The sequence below is a fragment of the Papilio xuthus genome, unplaced genomic scaffold, assembly GCF_000836235.2.
Source record: "Papilio xuthus unplaced genomic scaffold, Pxut_1.1 DF824992.1, whole genome shotgun sequence".
In the NCBI taxonomy this organism is placed as follows: domain Eukaryota; kingdom Metazoa; phylum Arthropoda; class Insecta; order Lepidoptera; family Papilionidae; genus Papilio; species Papilio xuthus.
The window spans coordinates 978,467-990,282 of NW_013533657.1; the positions used below are offsets into that span (position 1 = coordinate 978,467).

Consider the following 11,816-nt stretch of genomic DNA (forward strand, 5'->3'; position numbering starts at 1 on the left):
CTTGAGTAAGTAAGTAAGTAGTAAGTAAACATTACTGTATAAAAAATCAGTAATAAAAGTGTTATGAATGCATTTTGACTTTCATTAAAGATGAATGTTTTTATTGTTCTGCTATTCGATATCTAACTGGATTACGATGTGTAAGATAAATATTAAAAAAAATCAGATTAAGAATCCGACCCTGGAGAACAATTTCATAAATTCAAACATTAATTACTTGACATATTCTTTTAGAAATCGGGACACTTATTATTTACAATGTTTTTGAAGACAAAGTACACGTAACGTAAACAGGATACTGTAAAGTCCAGAAAACTCAGCACGGATTGTCCAAGTTTATATTTCCTTCCCTAAGCTATACTATGATAAACAATATTTATAATGACTACTATATGGTAAGAACTAAAGACAGCCATGGATTTATGCACTTATTTTTACACTAGCTTAAACCACGCGGAATTAAAAATAAATACTATGTGTTCTTCCAGACTATGTTCTACATTATTCAAACTTTCGTGAGACATTATAATAAACTTATATAAAAACGGCTTAACACTCACGTATATTCGTCCGGTGCCGGTACCGACTAGTTTCGAGCCCATCGGGGGCCCTTCATCAGGATGAGTGGGTCTGGTATTATTTCGCGGACGCGGCCCGTCGCTCACCGTCGTCAGTGGTCACCCCCGATGGGCTCGAAACTAGTCGGTGCCGCCACCGGGCGAATATACGCGAGTGTTTAGCCGTTCTTTTTATATAAGTCTATGTTCTACATCTACACTAAATTTCATTAAGACCTATTTTTACGACTTTCTAACAAACACAATCCATCTAAACATTTGCATTTATAATATAAGTTAGAATATTCATGCAATTTACTTTACATTTTATGTGTTAATACTTTCCTTGTAAATATTTCTATCACATAGTTAATGTAACTAAATAGAATGAGTAAAATCCACTTAGTATGTTGAATTTAATACATACGTGAGTCATTTGTTCAATATTCAAAATGATAAAAAAACTCGGTTTTATATCAATGGTTAAAACCATGTTATACCCATTTACATTATGTATTCATGTTTATTTTGACCTCTATTACATTGCTGCATGTTTTTATAACAATAATTTTATTTCTTGACTAGATATATACGTATTTATCTGATATTTTACGAAATCATTTTTAATTTATGTCTAATTAACAAAAATTACACAATACTGCTACTAGATGTCGCTGTAAAACAAATATTACTAAGACCCAAAGTAGCCGTATAATAGTTAGATTTATTTTGCAAGATTGGTTCACGTGATTTATACCGCAGTTTTATAGGACATATAACTAATATAGTAAGAAATAAATGAAGGAGAATGTAATTGGTTTTTATCGTTGTTTTTTTTTCATTTACACTACGCTATGTTAAAACAGAGCAAAATGAAATCGTTTGTAGTTACTACTGAACAAAAGATGGCGTTGTTTTGAAATTTAAATTTTGGCGCGAATTTTTCCATCCTCCCCGGCGATTTTTTTCTTGTTGTCAAAGCTTTTGCGATAGATGGCGACTACGACCGCACCACCTAGCCCAAGGTTGTGTTGAAGGCCAATACGCGCATTTGGCACCTGAAAGAGTGAAAACAGACTAAGCTTAAAAATTGATACCTATTGGTAAAGTTGGGACGTATTGCTATATCATAATATCGTGAAATTCGACTGTAAAAACACTTTTATTCAACCAATGACAAAGACAATGGGAGAGAAAACAATACATTGTTATACAAGTTTTTAGTGGCAACCCACCGGCTATGACAATAAGTCCTAGCATTTAACTATCAAACAATACAATTAGTATTTACATAATAAGGACAAAGGTTTATGTTGTTCAACTATGTATAAACATTTCTTAGCCTTAAGACATACGAATATAAAGTCAATCTTTAATAAATTTAACATACCGTATATGACTAATGACAAGTACACAAGAAAATCGCACTTGACTATAATTTTCATATATTACACGAACTAAATATTTTTATATTAAGTAAGGGAACTAAAAATCTAATATTTACAAGTACCCACCTGTCTCGCCCCCGCCTCACCCCGCAGTTGCCACACGAGCTCCGCGCACTGCGCCAACCCCGTCGCACCAATAGGGTTGCCCTTCGCGAGCAGTCCTCCACTTGGATTGACCACTACCTGTCCACCGTACGTGTTGAGCCGTGCGTCCACGAAAGCCCCACCCTTCCCTTCCTCGCATAGCCCTAGAGCTTCGTACGTTATTAGTTCATTACTCGAAAAACAGTCGTGGAGTTCCACCACATCCACCTCACTGGGAGAGACCCCAGTCGTCTTGTAAACCTGGTCAGCGGCTAGCGCTGTCATGTCGTACCCCGCTATTCTCAGCCGAGTCGTGTCCGAGAACACGGCGCTTGTGTCTGTGGCCAGTGCGATTCCTGCGATTTCGACTGCTTTTGAAGCTAAATTGTGTTTAGCAACTGCCTGCTCCGACATCAGCACGACAGCCGCCGCCCCGTCGCAGTTGGCACAGCACTGCAGTTTAGTCAGCGGACCGAATATCCTCTTAGAATCTAATATGTCTTGCAGTGTGTACACATTTTTGTTGAGTGCATATGGATTCGCGGAACCATTTCTATGATTCTTGACAGCAATTTTAGCGAACTGAGTTTCCGTGGTGCCGTATTTTTCCATATGTTCTTTGGCGGCGTTTCCGAAACATTGCGCGGCCATCGGTGCATTTTCTAATTTAACAATTTTGAGCATTTTCTTGATGTGTATGTCGGCGGGGTAGGTACGGTCAGGGTATGCGGTGGCGGGTAAGGCACCGGGAGTCATCTTCTCGAAGCCGAGGGCGAGAACGACATGTGAGCCTGCCTGCACCAGGCGGTGCGCGAGGTGAAGTGCAGTGCCGCCGGTGGCGCCGTGGTTGTTGATGTTGTGCACCGGCAGACCAGTCATGCCCGCCTGGTACAGGACGCGTTGTCCGCATGCAGAGTCCCCGTACACGTACCCACAGACGGCTTGCTCGATGACGTCATACGTAATCCCTGCGTCCACTAGCGCCCTCTCCACAGCCTCCAAGGCGAACTCCGGGTAATCTCGCGATGAATTGGGTTTCACGAATTCCGTCATACCGACACCGACAGCGTATACTTTAGAACACATCGTTTTATTACTACAATTATATAAAGCTAAATATTATTTAATGGAAAGTTGAAATATTTAAAACTTAATGCAATGACACGAGTATTATATTTAAACGATTACATTTAAATGTGTTAAGATAAGTGAAACGATGCGAAGTCATTGGAGTTGTGTATCGCCATTTCTGTCGCACAGATACAAGGTGAAGGCTCAAACACTTATACTATTATGTTGATTTCCCAACTGCTCCGAGATCCGGTTTTTTTTTTCAACAAAAAGGCGGTAAAATCTACTTCAGAATATTATAAGTACTCTCATTAATGATTAATTTTATCAAAATTTAGAAAATAATTCCAGAAACTAAAAAATATTGGATTATTCGTGAAAAATAGCTTATTTTAATCAACTGGTATAAATATCCAACTTTAGTGATTAAAAAATAAATGATTCATAATTTTGGTTATTTACTTGTACAGTAATTTTCCTTTATCGGCTTTGAAAGTAATAACCTATCATGCTTCCAAGTTTATTCCATTGAAGTTAATATTTGTATGAAGTTTAACTTTAAAATGACATTGTGTACTATCGTATATCATATCAACGAAAATAATTGAAGTCCGATATCACTTTAGTATCAATGTTTTATATCATTTTTTTTGATAATATTATTCTGTTTATTAAGTTTTGTTAGGAAGAAAATCCGAAATTGTGCCGGTGTACTGGCACAACACTAGCCTTACTAAAATGTCGACATTTGTCCCCTCACTAATCATTCTGACACTTGACTTTGTAACGAAAGCGCGCCATTCGCGACAAAGGACTAAAAGTTTAGACCATCAAAAATCACGTAGCAGATTTATTTTTGCAAAAAAAAATATTCTGATTGTTTCTATGGATTGGAATATAATTTAAGATTTATCCGGCCATTTTGTTTTCGGTTTTCGTAATATACGAATGTTTTGATGGATGTATAGATTTTACTACGTATAGACAGTACTCTAACTGTTGTTCAGTTTGAATCGGTACAGAATTTACAGTCTGGAATAGAGTGGTCGATGTTATTATACATCTAGTCTTAATATTATAATATTATAAATGCGAATGTTTAGATGTATGTTTGAACGTATCTCCAGAACGGCTGAACGAATCTTGATGAAATTTGACATAGGTAGGACATAGTCCGGTCTAACATAGGCTACTGATTATGTTAATTTTTTAAATTTCTAGCGAAAGTAACTCATGCGACAACTAGTGTATCCATAAATTGTGTACAAAGGTATAAAATAAAACATTTGTATGGAAATCATTTCGTTTTATTGCTCCAAAAGGTACTTATTAAGCTTTTCAAGTAACACACTTTGAGACCACACGTTACAAATGTGTGTGCATAACAGAACAATGTATTTATATATATATTTAATATCTTAAATATCTAATCTATCAGGTACATTATAATATGCAAACATCTGTAATATTAAATTATTCAAACTTTCGTGAGACATTATACTAAACTGATATAAAAATGGCTAAACACTCACGTATATTTGTCCGGTGGCGGCACCGATTAGTTTCGAGCCCATCGGGGGCGAAATAATACCAGTACCACTCATCCTGAAGAAGGGCCCCCGATGGGCTCGAAACTAGTCGGTGCCGCCACCAGACGAACATACGTTAGTGTTTAGCCGTGTTTATATCAGTTTAGTATCCGTAATATTGGCTGTTAAAAAAACTGATGCAATCCAAAAAACAAATAAGGAATGTTTAGTTGGATTAGTATTTATTTGAACGTTTTTTTCTTTCTGATATAAACACACACAATTCATAATCAAGGCGTTTCAATTGTATAACCACAGGTAACAAATAGTCGCAAAAATTTGCAAAATACAGATTAAAAAATTATGCCACCTTTGGTATTACGTAATATTTAATTGTGTACATAGGTTTAATATCTCTTAGTAAAAATTAAACAACTACGTATAATAAGAAAATATATATGTATTTAAAAAAAATAATACAGATTTATTCCAAAGTTTTGAATGTTTTTTTTTATATTCTTAATAATTGTTGTCTATGCAAATTGGGCAAGATTTTTTAAATAACAAAAAGATTTTTTAAATATTAAAAATGATTTATTTGGCAAGAATTTATTGATTCAATACATGTTTTAAAATATCTAAACATTTTTTATTATTTTCAGCAAAAGTTGTAAAAAAACAAAATTAAAAAAAAATATATCATTTATTGTTGATTTTAAGACTAAAATCTCTATATAAAACATATCGCCATCCCTCTTATTATCTTTAAAAAAAACAGAGATAACAATATGTTTTATACAGAGTAATTGGTCTCGATATTTTAATTCAGTAATTGACCGAAAGGTGGCATTAATTTAAAAAAGAAGGAAAAACATTTTTTTAAGGTTATGTATTTAGCGACTGTTATACAAGATATTTATATTGTAAATGTACATATTTAAATGAAAAAAACATACATTGAGATCACAGGAGTACATTATTATACCCTGGCGTTTACGTACGCGATCTGAACCTAATATCCATGCATAGAAAAAAAAAGGTTATTTTAAAAGGCCATCGAAATTTTACACTATTTTAATTACTTAATTACTCTTAATAGGATTCCCAAAATTGAAACTCTGACAAATTAAAATAAGCCTCAAAAAGGCTTTTACTCCGATCGATCAAGTTGGTTTTTTGGTAGGTATAGATCGACAAGGATATTTGATCCGGTGGGCATAAGTCAAACTAAATTATAACAGCTCACTAGCGCCCCTCTTTCGATATCAAAAAAAAATCGTAATTTTTTTGGTCGTACTGCAACTATCTTGTGTTTCTTTATAGTGTGTCTATTTAATGACGATTAGTTTCACAATTCACTAGAGATGTGTTGACTGAAATTGGTTATGAATATTTTCTAAGTTAGTTTTGTACATTTTGTGACAGAACTTTATTTGACTATGTTTACAAGCAAATATTTAACATGGGGGCGCTAGGGAGCTGTCGATATGCCAACCGGTTCAGGCAGTCTTGTCTGTCTATACTTTGGGAAATCCTACTATAGAGCAGAGTTTGATTTTTAATGGCAACACATGTAAAAATGTATGTTGCCATATTTTGTTTGTGTAATGGATGTAAGGTTCATACGCGTTTTATCTACATTTTTAAAAGGTTTACAACAGCCTGGCAATCGCTCATTATTTACAATTAAAATTATATTTACACAAATAAGGATCTCACTGTCTTATATGAATAAAAAGTTATATGTAGTACATATAATATTATATAGTCGTATTATTTCGCTTTCTATATCTGACTGGAGACGACATAGTTATAAAAAATGAAATCAGAGGCTATATAAAGCATTATACCATTTTTAACAATTATTTTCATATAAACCAAGATGTAATGATTTTTCCCTAGTTATGTTCGTATTAATTTTTAAACACACTTCGTTATTTGAGATTTAATCTCGATCACAATACAGTTTACACTGATGACTAAAAAAGACAAAGCTGAATGGCTTAGTTCCTTTGCCTGCTCTTTCGAGAGAATAATAAAAACAATAGTGTACGTGGTTTTTAGCACCATTTTTTTTACTTCAAAAAGACAGTGAGACCTTTTGAAACTTTTCCATCGATACATTACAACCTACGCTAATAATTAAAGCGTAACATTAGTAAACAGCCTAATAAAATACGACACAACTTCAATTTGCAGGCCTTTAACAACAGGACACTTTTTAAAAGTTAATTTTTCAATTACATTTAAAAAAAAAAAACGAATTGTTTCTATACAGTTACATGGATATCTGACCAGGTGAGCGTAAATGAAACTAAATTTTAATAGACCACTAGTGCCCCCCTGGAAATGTCAAAGTCAAAGGATCTTTTTCGTATTGTAGCTGTCATGTTATGTTTTTATATATTTTTTGATAAAATTAAAAGCGATAGTAACGCCCCTCATCGAGCCAGATATCCCTGTTTTATTTTTATACGTGAAAATGGCTTAGCCATTCCCTTTAGACATCCGAATTGTTATTTTTTATAAAAAAAAAACTTAGTTCAAAACCAAACAAACCAAAAATAGTTGCCAATAAATACTATGAATGTAATATACAATTAAACACTAAGTTAGCCAAGCCAAAAATATCATAGCACCAAAACACGTGTCTAACAAGTACAGACAGAAAAGTTTCTCACACCTTAGTACCTTAACAACATGACATGCAGTCCGTACCTATTATAAACTAATTTTATCGTTTAAAATAAGTTATTCTTATTACACTCGCCTGTGCCTACTAAAATATTTAAAAAGTAAAATGGTAATTTAATTTTTTTTCTCAAAACGTCTCTTGACTAGAGATACGACCTTACCTAAAACTGAACTAATTATCATTAAACTATCTACAACGAAACATAGCACTCTTCGTAAATAAAATATTATAAAAGAAACATTCATTTGAATCCAAATACATGTTTGAGCTTTGCCAAAACATATAATATTAAAAAGTGAAATCGAATTTCACGAAAAATTTCAATGTCTTCTTTTTGCCAGGCACAAGTTTTCTTTTTTATTGAAGACTCTCAGGAAGAATAAAGAAATTATTTCCATACAAAGTCTAAATTATGCAAGAAATTATTTCAAATAAAAATAACTTTAGAAGAAATCCACTGGATAAGAAAATTCAAATTTATAATTTGAGAAAATAATACGACAAACAAATATTTCTCATCGCCCTAATAATTTAGGGCACAATTGAATTATAAAATCTTAAAAAAACAAATCGGTTATTTACAAGTGCCTTTAAAGTTGGCACATATTAAAACTATTTTAAAAATAACAGATAATAAAATATTGTAGGTAAAAAAAGTTGCCATGTGCAACACAATGTCTATGGTACGCTTAGATAAATCATAAAAAAAAGTTTGCTCCGAGGCAAAGACGAAAATAAAAAATGCACGAGGTACTGGCAAAGGCTACCGTATCATTATGCGACATAAGTACAGACGTACAAAATGCTTAAAAATGATATATTAAATATTAAAAAATTGTGATGATAAAAACTGTGTAGATCTCCAAAACGAGATATTTTGTTCGTTTTATTGCAATTTTAACTTTTTTTTTCAATATATTAATATATTTACAAATAGACAGAAAAACCGATACCTAGTTTTAATTCAGGCAGTGTTTAGATACGTAGCTTATTTTTTTTTTAAATATTATTGCTCCAAAAACCTGACTGTTTTTAATCAACTTTTAATCTTAAATGAGAGAATTTTTTCACTTATTTTAGCCGAATAATTTAACATTTATATACAATGAGGTAGAAATTTGGGATCGAACCCTTTTTTTTTTCTTCAACCGATAATTTTAAGTATCATTCAGAACTTAAGTCACCAGTTAGAGGCTAAATAAATGAAAAAATAAAACAATTTCTTAGCAGCAGTGAACTAAGAATTTAAGTTTTAACAGACAGGCCAAATATTAATATACAGGGTGTCCCAAAAGGTTACGTAAATAGGAAGGGGGATGATAGGGGTGGTCACAAGAGTCACCAGAAAAATAAAATAAAAATTCCCCTCTGGGTATTAAAAAAAATAAATGGCATTTTTTAAAAACTTAAAATTTTTTACATCTTCTGGGGCAATTTTCATTTTCTTTAAAATCTTTGTTAGTTGTATTGTTTTTTTTTATTTCATATTGATAAAGGGTTATTGACGATAACATAATAGCTTTTTTTTAAATGTATATTTGTAGGTCATTGGTTACAAAATTGCCCCAGAAGGTGTAAAATTTTTAAAAAATGCCCTTTATTTTTTTTAATGCCCAGAGGGGAATATTTAATTTATTTTTCTGGTAACCCTTGTGACCACCCCTATCATCCCCCTTCCTATGTATGTAACCTTTTGGGACACCCTGTAGATAGCTAAGCTTTTGTATCCCTGTCTTAGAATTGACGTGATCTTCAGGAAACAATAATAACAGAGAGTTACGTATGAAATTTTTCCAAGAATAATTTTTTTTTCTATTTTATATTTTGTGAATTAGGTAAATTAGTAAAAGTAGGGTTAACAAGAAACTAAACTACGTCAAAACTGAGAATATATCTCAGATTTTTTTTTGTACGGGAATTATGCAAGTAATGTTATGTTAAATATTTGGTTTATGACGTTTATACAGAGTTATTTGTAAAGAATTAATAAACATATAAAATTGCAAAATGTCTGTCTCATCAGTACTTGTGTTATATAAAAACGTCTGATATGTTATCAGTATTACATTATATATGTTATATGAGTTCAATAAATAAAATGTCGAACCATGACAGGTATAAAAAGGGAGTAAGTATAAAAAGAACCTGCTTAATACATCGGTTGTGTAAAAAAAAACTTAAGAATAACCCTGTATAAATTATGCTTACCGTTTTAGGCTTTATCAACTATTTCACTATATTATTAAAGTTGAGTATTTTATTAATTATTGGTTATAAAAAGCACAGAGTGAGGTTACACGGAGAGGCAACGGCTGTGCCCTCAGAATGGCACACATCGAAGAGTCTACAAGAAAAATAACTCGGCTATTACGTAGAAAATAAACAAGTGATCTCACAAAACTGTACTTGATATGAACATATGTACAACTGTATTCGTCTGTCTTACAACTTCAGCATTATCATGTAGTCTATACGATACACAGTGCCCGCTGCGGCCGGCGCGCGGCTGGCGGCTACCTCGCCGCACCGCACCGCGCACCATCAATGTTACAAATCGTTTACAACAGTAAGCATCAATAAATATGCTGTAAATTGGACAAAAAACAATATTAGAGTCTCATACACATGACGTTTCCGAACGAAATTAAATTTCTTAATCATTTTACAAATCATTCAGCACCTCAATGTTTTGTACTGCGTCGTCGCTATCGACTTCACTGAGCGTCCGTCGCGAGGCGCGTGATCACTCGCGCGGGTCAACACGTCTCCCGCGACTCCGAGTCCCCCCGCTCCGGCTGCTTGTCCTCGCTGTGCGATGTGTCGGCGGCGCGCTCCCGCCGGTCCAGCTCCCGCTCCCGCTGGTCGAGGCGGGCCTCGCGCCGCGCCACCGCCGCCTCGCGCTCCTCCAGGCGTCGCGCTCGCTCCGCCAGCCGCGCCTCGGCGTCCAGCAACCGAGCCGTCAGCTCGCCCTCGCCGTGCGGCGGCGGCGACGTGGACGATGTCACGTCATCGACGGGCGGTGTCAGCGGCTTGAGCGCGACGTTGGGCTGGAAGTCGCGCTCGAAGCGCGCGCAGTCCGCCAGCCGTACGACGCGCTCGGGGTGCAGCAGCGTGGGCTCCGCCTTGCCCCAGGGCCGGAAGGCGGGCGCGGCGCGGTAGGGTAGGTGGGCGTATGGGTCCAGGTACAGCGCGTAGCCGTAGTCCTCGCCGCGCGCCTTCTTTGGCGGTGAGTCCGGCGGCTCCGGCTTGCACACCACCGTCTCCACCACCTGGAATTGAGACAAGTTACAATTAAAATGTGCATCATACTTTGGATTATTGCTTTTCAAATTAGTCTTAACAAATCATAGGCAAATAAAATAGGATTCGTCAGTTTAAAATTGCCTTATAAAGAGCCTACAAATATATAGAGATGTGTAACAAATGCTGTTGCTAACCGCCTTCTTCTATTTATAATGCAGCATACAACACAGCAGCTATAGCTTTCTGCAGAATCATGTCTGAGTTACGTAATGCAGGGCGGAGCTGGCACGAGGTGTGTGGGGTTGGGTTAGTGGGGGATCGTAGTGTGGGGTGCCGGGGTGTCAGACGGCGCGCGTCATAGGCCACGAGCTGGATGTAGGTCGCGGCCGGGCCGCAGACGACCCCCAGACGTCGCCACTCCGCGCCGACGCGACTTAAGCACGACACGGTGCCCGATACCTCTTCACTAATATCAAGATACGATGAATTGGTACAAATACCAATCAATACGCAAAATAATACGATTTCATGTTTTTTTCATAAGTTGATTACATTTACTTAGTTAGGATGTTATGCTACTACTTTTACAATCTACGCTTCATTGAGCAATTTTAGTCCAGGAACGTTAATTATAATTTACTAGATAAATAAGAAAAAATTATACCAAAATACAAAATTAAATTTGCTTTATAAATTATTTCTATCTTTTCATAACTTTTATCATTATTTTATAAAATGCCAAAAAAGTAACACAATAGATACTTTCATAAGCGTCGGTATATTAAAGATAAAATGTACCCGAGGAAGTGTTAAAGAAGAAAATCTGTACGAGCGTTTCGTTGAGGTAAATCTTCTGAATGCGTGCGGGGGTGCGGAGGGCGAGGGGGTGAGGGGTGGCACCCCCACACACCGCGCGCCGGCGCCGGACGCACGGCTTGTTTGGGGTGCACAGGGTTGCCAGAACGACCTTTGTATTCTGACCTAATTATTAAATTCGTACCGAATTTGTGGTAGAAGCTTCAATTACTTTATCATACATATTTTGATATGTATTTTAATATAGTACTTATTCACATAATCACGTAATTTTAAGTGCAACATTTGTTAGAAGAGTTGATTGTTCCAAAAGTAATGGAATCCATTGCAGCCTTATATCATAAGCTAATAATATTTTTCTTCATACAATACA

The 11,816-nt window shown here is 35.5% G+C and overlaps 2 protein-coding genes across 2 annotated transcripts in view; both read right to left on the reverse strand.

Moving 5' to 3' along the window:
- Positions 1–1,371: 1,371 nt before the first annotated feature.
- On the reverse strand, positions 1,372–3,481 carry LOC106126552 (non-specific lipid-transfer protein-like). The gene is made up of 2 exons (XM_013324269.1): positions 2,072–3,481; positions 1,372–1,615 (listed from the first exon to the last, which is right to left on the reverse strand). Exons 1-2 carry the CDS (start codon positions 3,173–3,175, stop codon positions 1,481–1,483), a joined length of 1,239 nt encoding a protein of 412 aa, XP_013179723.1. The 5' UTR covers positions 3,176–3,481; the 3' UTR covers positions 1,372–1,480.
- Positions 3,482–9,021: 5,540 nt separating this feature from the next.
- The window catches only part of Snoo (Sno oncogene), a 51,758-nt gene continuing 48,963 nt past the window's right edge, over positions 9,022–11,816 (reverse strand). Inside the window, exon 2 of the mRNA XM_013324616.1 lies at positions 9,022–10,653. Coding sequence (XP_013180070.1) covers positions 10,141–10,653 — 513 coding nt within the window. The 3' untranslated portion in view covers positions 9,022–10,140. The remainder of the gene's footprint in view (positions 10,654–11,816) is intronic.